This window comes from Amphiura filiformis, chromosome 11 (assembly GCF_039555335.1).
Source record: "Amphiura filiformis chromosome 11, Afil_fr2py, whole genome shotgun sequence".
NCBI lineage: Eukaryota > Metazoa > Echinodermata > Ophiuroidea > Amphilepidida > Amphiuridae > Amphiura > Amphiura filiformis.
In genome coordinates this window covers 18,966,441-18,977,284 of record NC_092638.1, presented here as the reverse complement: position 1 = coordinate 18,977,284, position 10,844 = coordinate 18,966,441, and the positions used below count along the sequence as shown (strand labels likewise).

The 10,844-nt window shown below is 38.2% G+C and overlaps 1 protein-coding gene across 1 annotated transcript; it reads right to left on the bottom strand.

Annotated features, from left to right (window-relative positions):
* Window positions 1–776: 776 nt before the first annotated feature.
* On the bottom strand, window positions 777–9,203 carry LOC140163528 (adenosine receptor A2b-like). The gene is made up of 3 exons (XM_072186842.1): window positions 8,960–9,203; window positions 1,174–1,417; window positions 777–855 (listed from the first exon to the last, which is right to left on the bottom strand). Exons 1-3 carry the CDS (start codon window positions 9,201–9,203, stop codon window positions 777–779), a joined length of 567 nt encoding a protein of 188 aa, XP_072042943.1.
* Window positions 9,204–10,844: the final 1,641 nt, after the last annotated feature.

Here is a 10,844-nt window from a genome sequence, read left to right as displayed (position 1 = left end):
ATGCCATAGAATGGTTTCAAAAGGGTTAGAAACGCTGATAAATATACGAAACAAACACAGAAAAATATACAAAATAATACAAAGATACAAAATAAACACAGTCAAATGTTGAAAAGATGCGATTTTACTTAAACGCATTTTATGAGAGTTAATAGTCAAGAAGCAAGAAGAATACCGTGCAATTTTGTGATTAAGATCCCACTTTTGTGGGTTTATTTTTTACTTCAGAACACTTCAAGGATGAAATAAAATGAAGGTGCCAAAATACTAGTCTCAGATAAAAGTTAGGACTCTTTATTTCAAACTGGTGCATTGGGCCTGGAGCTATATTGCCATTATTATGATTAATGACATATTTATTGTACCTGTTGAATAAGATCAGTTCCAGTCAGGGGTGTAGTCAGAGAGGCGGGGAAAATCTTGATACTAATGAAAACAGGTGTTTTTGCTATCGGAGAAGTTGATAATCCAATCATCGTTATGTTGTTTGAAGCCCTTTGACAGGAATCAATTGCATTGCCTCAAACAGAACTTACTGTATTCACTTCTTTTCTCACTTCTTCAGCAGAAAATAGTTGCATTATGCGGTGAGTCGACGAAGTAGATGCGGTTTGTTCTTATTAGATTTGTCTGTAGATATCGCAACATTTAAAAGTCGGACCTGATGCAAAATGTTGTATTATAGTGACTGTAATTTTGTATCGCTTATTCTAAAATGTTCTAGAGCGAAAATATTGACAAAAAATATATGATAATTTATAACATAATAGAACAGTCTATGTGATGTCAAGTATCTGCTTGGCAACTTTTCTGAATGAACTTAATCTAAAATAATAAATAAAAACATTCCATGAACTATTGATGTAAAAGCACAGTATTGAAAATGTATTTGCCCAAAGAGGTGCGCTATATTGAGATTTAATACTTAATAAAAAGCAAATAGTAAATGGAAACCAGCCTAAGAAGTAACCAATTGTCACTAATATAACAGACGTCTCTGCTTTCCTGTTGGTTCGGTGTTTTTGTAAAGATTTTTGTTGATTTAAAACATTCATGTTCATACTAAACATTTTCAGTTGTCGGTGATGTACTTTTGAAACGCGGTAAATTTTTAAATAAATGATCAAAATAACAAATGCTGGTCCAAAATTTATCAAAGTACACTGCACAGACGTTGCAACTATGGCAGTAATGCTCACTTGAAAGTCAACAAAACATATGCGGAAATCGGGTTTATATGATATGGACTTTTCTAAAATCCTCAACGTGGTGCTTAGTAAATCCCAAAATCCAATTCCAATCCAAATAACGAGAGTGATGAATACAGCTCGTGTTTTAGTCATAATCATTGGATATCGTAGCGGCTTCACGATGGCAATCAAAGCATCGATATTTAAAAATAATACAGAATATCCACCTGTAGCGGTTAAGTAAATAGCAAGAAATGTATTCATGAAACAAAAAAATGATGAATGTGAAATTGCCCAATTTTGTTCAAACGCAACAAACAAAACGATCGTAGGGATTGCAAACAATCCAAGGAGAAGATCTGAAACTGCTAATGATGTCATGAAGGTTTTCGTGGCTGGACGTAATTCAGTAGCTCGGTACAGGACGAGAAGGCAAAATATATTGGCAGTTACGATAATGAACGATAGCACTCCACCAGCTAATATAAAAGCAATGTCACCACTGGTTAGATGAGAAAACGTCGATGAATTTGTATCATTTGCCTCCATCTCTACTGGTTGTTGCTAGAATTAACTGGTTAATCAGCGTTACGATGATACCAACATAAACATAAACAACTGTTCAATGCTCGATTTTCATAAATACAAAACTTTAGGAGCAAGACGCTTGAGCCGTTTTAATGTGTGCCGATTAATGTTTAACCACATGACCAATGTGCTGGTTTATACTGTCATGCCGCTTTCAACTGAGCGGCGTGACGCACGCACATTGCAGACAAACGGACATAATCAAGGCTTGTGATTGGTCGATTCATCATGCCGCTTGCCGTCATGGAAGTATGACAGGGCATAATTGTAAACACGTATCCAGTAAGTAATCGAAAACTCAAATTATATGATTAATTTATTAAATCTGTCAATATAAATCATACAAAGTGATATCATCAACATAGTGAAAGTGTAGAATATGAGAAAAACGTCATACCGCGAAGGGCAAATTATATTCTAAAGGGCAGACCGAACGTGAACATTGTGCCGGTTATTTTTAAACGCATGTGTATTTAGAGGTGGTGATTTACCAAATTGAAGCCGCGAATACTTTTATCGATCGACTTCAAACAATAAACTATTGGGAACAACCTATGCTGCGTGTTTCATATTTATGGTGTGCATCGTAGTGATATTAGTCAACGGGCTGCAAAGTTCATTGTTCTATTGTGTCTGATTAGAGCGCTGACATATTGGAAAATGTTGCCAATCAATATTCATGAGAGTGTACATTCAACGTCCAGTTTTCGAAATTGGGTGACTTGTGCTTCGCAGGTGCGAAATACATCTGACTGGGCGTTTCAATTACGTAACGTAAAGCATAACGGCATTGATGTCATCGAATGGCTGCTTAGTGCTGTTATGTGTTTAGTTTCTATAATATTTATTATTACACATATTTTCCTTTCTTTTCTTTCTCTGTACTTATTCTTTCCTAATCCTACGCTAACTTTATCACTCCCTCGCTCATCTTCTCTCTCTTCCCTTCGTCCCCCCTCTTTCTTTCTTTTTGTCCTCTCTCACTCTCCCTGTCATTCCAATAATATATCCTTATATTTCTATTATTTTATTTACTTCTCACTATTTCTCCCTAATGACTAACAGATGACAACTATAAAACGTCTGCTTCCGCTCCCAACGTTATCGAATATTATTACAGTGCAAAGCAATTGTTCATAGTCGAACTGTGGCTGCAGGGACGGTGATATTGTTTTTGTCAATATGCGGAATATAAGAGCTACACATTGGTGCGCTTCATGTTCAGTAGTGACGTTAATGTTTCTTCACGGTTGCGCCGCAAGCATTGTATTCGTGCGTGTACACTCTGCCCGCTTAACTTTACGCGCGAGATTCATAAGATATCATGCTCGAATAGATCGAATAAACTGAGGACAAAGTTTGCTTCTTGGAACTCACGATCAATCAATAATAAAACCACTCATCTATGCGATCTAATAATATCGCTGAAACTTGATGTTTTAAGCGTCGTTGAAAGTTGGCAAACGGGTGATAATAGAGACAATCATTCTATTGCTGATTTCAAAGCTACTCTTCCTGGCTATGATATTTTTTCTGCACCAAGGATTGGAAGAAAAGGTGGCGGCATTTGCGTTATCTACCGCAGAGAATTTGATATCAAAGCTAATGATGTTCCCGCTTTCAAATCATTTGAATGTGTCGATTTGCTCATCACATCAACAGATCATTCGCAATTCAGACTGATCTCCATTTATCGCCCACCGCCATCAAAGGAGAATCGTCTCACTACAAATCAGTTTTTAGATGAATTTTCCTCGCTGCTTGAAACAATAGCTGTGTATCCTGGTCGCCTAGTAATAGCAGGAGATTTTAATTTCCATGTCGACGACTATAACGACCGTGACGCATCTCGTTTCCTCAACATCCTCACATCTGCTGGCCTCAAACAACATATTTCGGGAAGCACGCACAAGAAGGGTCACACGCTTGATCTGATAATTTCGCGTGACGCCGAAGCTCTTGTTGTTAATCCCTATGTGAACCACGGGACTAAATCAGATCACTCAGCTGTTAGATGTGAACTTGACATTTCACGACCAAAGTTAAGCAAGCAGTCTGTGACATATAGACCGCTCCGTCACATCAATTATCAAGATCTTCGCACAGACATTCTTTCCTCAGATCTTTCGAATATGACTGAGAATAATTGTAGTGACGTCACTTCTCTTGTCGAACACTATAATAAAACCCTTCGCGAACTTTTGGACAAGCACGCCCCCGAGGTTGAGCGCACGATATCTCTGCGCCCTCATGCGCCATGGTACACTGATAGAGTGCGTGATAAAAAGAGGGAAAAGCGCCAAGCAGAAAGAAAGTGGATGAAATCTGGTTTGCAGGTGGACAAGGATTCTTTTCGAGCAACATGCACAGAATATCAAATGTCTCTCGATAAAGCTAAGACTGAGCATTATCAAGAACAATTTGCTGCTGCTGCTTATCAAAAGCAACTCTTTCGCATCGTAGATAAACTTTCTACGATTAAGACTTCTGATGCTCTCCCATCTCATGACTCTCTGGAGTCACTGAGCCACCAGTTCCATGACTTCTTTGACACAAAGATAGACAAGATCCGCCAAAAACTTGATGATGCTAAACCACCTCCTATGTCCATCGACCTACAAGACTCTTGTACTGCTAGCTTTCAAGAATTTGAACCAATCTCCAATGAGACAGTGCGTAAGATCATTATGGATTCTTCGAAATCGTCTTGTGCTCTTGATCCTATGCCAACTCGCGTGCTTGCTTCACCGGAACTTTTAGATGTCATTGTGCCTATCATCACGAAGATCATCAACGCATCTCTCTGTAATGGTGATATTCCATCTGTGCTGAAAGAAGCTCTCGTTAGACCTCTGCTGAAGAAGCCCAACCTCGATAGAGACGAACTCAATAACTATCGTCCCATTTCCAACTTACCGTTCTTATTCAAGACTCTTGAACGGGTTGCTGTCCAACAACTTCAACACTATGTTGCTGAAAATGGACTTCATGCTAAGCATCAGTCGGCCTACCGCAAACATCATAGTGTTGAAACTGCTCTTGTGCGTGTTACCAACGACATTCTGCGGGCCGTGGACTCACATAAACATGTCGTCGTTGCACTGTTAGATCTATCGGCGGCATTTGACACGCTGGACCATGCAGTTCTTCTATCTCGATTCAAAGAACGATTTGGTATAAACGGAACTGCTTTCCGTTGGTTAACATCGTACTTCACCGGACGCAAACAGTGCATTGTTGTAAATGGAGTGCGTTCGATCCCACGGACAGTTATTCATGGAGCACCACAAGGCTCAGTAATAGGACCGATGAGTTTCTCGTTCTATTCGTCCCCCATTGATGATATTATTGAAGCACATGATCTTCAGAGCATGATGTACGCTGATGATACGCAAGTGTACCTTACCTTCAGATCTGATGAGTCAAGCACCAGCATCGCCCGCATCGAACGTTGTATTAGTGACATCAAAAGTTGGATGATCACCAACAAGCTCATGCTTAATGACAACAAAACCGAGATCTTACACCTCACTTCTCGGTTTATTCATGATACCGACAGCGTCACAGTGTGTGTGGGTGATGCAAATGTACCTGCTTCTTCTACTGCACGGAATCTGGGCGTCATCATTGATGATCACATGACTCTGTCCCACCATGTAAGCAGCATCTGCCGTAGTGCCTCCTTTGCTCTCTACAACATCGGCAAGTTAAGAAAATACCTCGATCAGGCGTCTGTTGAAACGCTTGTTCACTCATTTGTAACTTCGCGTTTAGATAGCTGCAACAGCTTGTTATACGGACTTCCTCAATTCGAACTTGATAGGTTACAGAGAATCCAAAACGCCGCAGCTCGGCTAGTCACCTGTGTTAGGGGTCGCGTCCACATGAGTCCCATTCTTCGCCAACTCCATTGGTTGCCGGTACGCAAACGGATCATGTTTAAAACTCTTCTTCTGACATTCAAGATCATCCACGGACTTGCACCTCTTTATCTTACTGATCTGGTTACCATCTACACACCGACGCGCTCACTACGTTCTTCAAGTCAACGTCTGCTAAAACCACCTCCACTTGCTTCCGTACGCACATATACATATGGCAATCGTGCCTTTTCGGTTTCAGCACCAAAATTATGGAATCAGCTGCCCACTCACATCCGTGCAATAGACTTGATATCTCAGTTCAAATCGGCTCTGAAGACATTTCTGTTCGACAATGATTTATTTTAATTTATCTTTTGTGCAATCTGCATCATTTGAACATTGACTTTGTGCATTGGAGCCTGCTTTGTATATATTCTGCTGCAGGTTTTTAACATATTATCTTGTGTACTTTTAATTAATGCCAGTATGTATTTTCATATATATTTTTGTGTAATCTGTACGATTAAGGTATTAAGGGGTTTTTAGTAATGTATTGGTTTTGTCTTACTTTTGTTCAGCGCCTTGAGGTGTATGCGTAAGGCGCTATAAAAATGCGGTTTTGTTGTTGTTGTTGTTATTCGTATGATTGGCCAAGTGGTCCAAAAAACGTGTAAGACAAACGTGTAAGGTTACACGCGTAAGATGACATCTTATACGTGTAAGATGGCATCTTATACGTGTAAGAATGAAGCGGGATTCTTGAACTGACGAATCACAGAGTAAGAAATCATAAACAACCAATCATCTCACGCGTAGCAAACTTCGACCAATAACATGTAAAAGACGTTTTACCAACAACTTCTTACACGTGTAAGATTTAGATTTTTGTGATGGGCGATACGCTATATATTGGATAAGGAGAGCTCGTCACCAACATCATAAACGAGGCAATTTCTAAATTTGTCAGTGCAGTGTAGTTTTTAGTTTTTAAAGCTTACATTTTAGTATTATGTCCGCATGAAATTGCATTCAGCATGGTAGGCAACCTAATTATTTTTGGCTACTTTTCTCCGTTTTAATGTCTGGAGTCAATTAATACTCAATAATATCAATTAATTTCAAGAGCATGAGAGGTGAAAGTACATTGTAAATTCAAATCAAGTTTGCAAAAACTATCGCAAAAACTATAATGCATCGATATCGAGGCTGAGATTATTTATCGCTCGTCGTATGTACCAGTCAAATTGGAATACCGTCCATCCCTAATAGGCAATTCTTACGCGTATAAGAAAAGCTATGGCCCGATTTCATTGGTGGAAGATGAATACGCGTAAGATGATTGGTTGGTTATGATTTCTGACTCTGTGATTCGACAATTTAAGAATCCCGCTTCATTCTTACACGTATAAGATGGCATCTTACACGCGAAGATACCATCTTACACGTGTAAGGTTACACGTATAATCTTACACGTTTTTTGGTCCACTTGGCCACTCATAGATTCGATATTGCGACCAGAGAAATACACACGTATGTCACTACCAAACTTGAGATGGAGCAAAGAAAAGAATATTCGTTGTATAAGACTTGGGTTTCAGATCTTATCATTTAGAGTAGGATAGACTCTCTCTAGTATAGGGCGCTATGTGTTTGGGATTATCTTTTGCTACATTAGTGGAACCAATGTTTTTTTGCATCCTTAAACCTGAAAGGATAACTATTTGATTGGTTTCATTTTTCTATGCCTCCTGTGGTTCCCACGAAGGGGCGAAGGTCACAGTGGGCCACAAACTTAAAAACGGTCCCATCATGTTGTTATATATCTCAAATTGTCACTCATTTACAGGAAATAAAAAAGTCAATTGTCATATTTTTCTACAGTGCTTAGTTCAGGGGTTAAGGTCGAATAGGTCAAATATCAAAACTTTCATACACATAGGTCAAAATTTAAAAAGGGTCCGATTTCATCGAAACTGGTGTCAAATTACTCCTCTTAACATAATAAATCTCAATACTTAATTCACAATGGCCTCTATGCATGAGATATTTGACATTTGACCTAATTTACTCGATAACACTTAAACTAAGCACCATGGTGTAATGTGACAATTGACCTTTCCTAACAATGAAAGGAACAATATGAGATATATTAGAATATGAGCAAATTTTACATTTTCGCCCCCATTATGACCTTCGACCCCTCGTAGGAAGCATAGGGGCAAAGAAAAAATTGGAACCAATTCTAGTTTTAAAATTTGAGGTGTAAGGATGCCAAAAATTATTGGCTCCACTAATGCAGGACAAAATGCTAACTCAAATATCACTCCATAGCGCCCTATACTACCCCCCCCAACTCAATCGTCTCAGTGTTGAAGTGCCATCAGAGTATAACTCATTGCCAGATTATAGCATTATGCGCAAACATGAAGTGCCATCAGAGTTCACCTCAACTGCCTGATTGTGCAACAAAAAAACCAGAAATTATTAGAGTTGGATCCCTATTGGCTGATTGTGTGCAACTCATAAAATGTACTACACATAATGTCAAAAAGTCGCACGTGATTCAAAATGTTGTATTATAGTGGCTGTAATTTGTATCGTTTATTCTAAAATGTTCTAGAGCAAAAATATTAAAAGCAAATTAATTTATATGATAATTTATAACATAATGAAATAGTCTATTTGATGCCAAGTATTTGTTTGGCAACTTTTCTGAATGAACTTAATCTAAAATAATAAATAAAAACATTCCATGAGCTATTGATGTAAAAACACAGTATTGAAAATGTATTTGCCCAAAGAGGTGCGCTATATTGAGGTTTAATACTTAATAAAAAGCAAATAGTAAACGGAAACCATCCTAAGAAGTAACCGATTGTCACTAATAAAACGGACGTCTCTGCTTTCCTGTTGGGTCGGCGTTTTTGTAAAGATTGTTGTTGATCTAAAACATTCCTGTTCATACATAGCATTTTCAGTTGCCGGTGATGTGCTTTTGAAACGCGGTAAATTTTGAAATAAATGATCAAAATAACAAATGCTGGAATGATATTGATCAAAGTGCACTGCACAGATGTTGTAACTAAGGCAGTTATGCTCTCTTCAATGTTAACAAAACATATGCGGAAATCGGGTCTATAGGATATGGATTTCTCTAACATACTCAATGTGTTGCTTAGTAAAGCCCAAAGTCCAATTCCAATCCAAATAACAAGAGTGATGAACACAGCTCGTGTTTTAGTCATAAGCATTGGATATCGTAGTGGCTTCACGATGGCAATCAAAGCATCGATATTCAAAATAATACAGAATATCCACCTGTACTGGTTAAATAAACCGCAAGAAATGCATTCATGAAACAGAAAAGTGCTGAATGTAACATTGTCCAAAATTGTTCGAACGCAAGAAACAAAGTGATCGTAGAGATTGCAAACAATCCAAGGAGAAGATCTGAAACTGCTAATGATGTCATGAAGGTTTTCGTGGCTGGACGTAATTCAGTAGCTCGGTACAGGACGAGAAGGCAAAATATATTGGCAGTTACGACTATGAACGATAACATTCCAGCGATCAATAAAAATGCAATGTCACCACTAGTTGCGAAAACGTTAATGAATTTGTATCATTTGCCTCCATCTCTACTGGTTGTTGCCAGAATTAACTGGTTAATCAGCGTTACGATGATACCAACTTAAACGTTTAGTTTTTATCTGAGATTTATGTCCTTAATGGAATAATCAGTGACTTATTTCATAAGCTCCTCGGCCATTTCAATAGTATGCGCAAGACTTTTCAACCGTTTTAAGGCGTGCCGCGTGCCGATGAATCAAATGTTTAACCGCAGCCGCAAGCGGCAGGAAAGTATGGGGTATAAGTGTAAACACGTATCGACCAAGAAATCACATACAATCTCTGAAATTCTATTATTATTAAACATGTCAATATAAATCATACATATTAAGGGACTGTTCAATAATTATGAGCCCCCGGGTGGTAAAATTTCCAAATGTCCAAAGGTCGTGCCAAAAATAATGCTTGCCACGCCCCTCTCGGGGTGCCAAACATTGCCCCCCCCTCTTCTCGGCCTGCCAAAAAATCTTTGCACCCCTACCCCACCCCACATTTGTACATGCTAAACAAAGCTGATATTGCTAAGAATTGTATTCAGCTTTGGCTGAAACACATCTAGATTGAGTGGACACGATAAGAAGAAGAAGGTTCGGCAAATCGGTCTACATAGAGAAAGTTTATAGTAATAATTGTTAAATGCGCCAAAAAAGTATCCTTGCACTTGGAAAAGTAATCACAATTTCAAAACTGAACAATATTTGGGTAAATTTGGTTTTTTTAATAGATTGATTCTAATATGACTCCAAGAAGTAAAGTTACAAGCAATTGAATAGACGAAGGTCCAGTTTTAAAAATGACAAATTGGCCTATACAAGGCGCAAAAAGATTCCAACAAGCGAAACAAAGAGGCAACACAGTTTATTCAATGAAGCTTTATTTAAAGCAGTTTTTATTTCAGTTTTTACATCTCTGTACTTTTCATAACTTTCATTTTATTTGTCAGTTCTTTTGCTTCAGTTTTCTTTTGTTTATTTTTGTTTTAAATTAAAGGCACTCATAAATTAGCCATTCACCACTCTCAAACCAGATGTCTAGTCCGTGGAGTTTTCAATAGTCCAGTTTGTCACTTTTCAAACTGGATCTTCGTCTAATCAAATGCTTGTAACTTTGCTTCTTGAAGTCACATTGGATTCAATAGGGTGTCATAATGTGCCGGATTATATACCGTAGTGCATCTATTAAACAAATAAATTTACTCAAATATGGTTTAGTTTTAAAATTATGATTTTTCTTCCAAGTGTAAGGATACTTTTTTGGCGCAGTATATTTGTTACTATGCGGAATATAAGATCTATACATTGGTTCGCTTCAAGTTCGGTGGTGACGTTAATGCTTGTTCACGGTTGAGCCGCAAGCGTGCCGATAAAGTAATCTGCGTGATTACTTTACGCGCGTGATTCGATACTGCGACCAGAAAATACGCAGGTGTGTCACTACCAAATTAGAGGTGGACCAAATAATAGAATATTCGTTGTTTTAGGTTCAGGTTTCAGATCTTATCATTAAGCTGACTTTTATATCACAGCTTCTGACGTCATAATTTCCTTTACTATGGCATTCCATTTTCTACGTA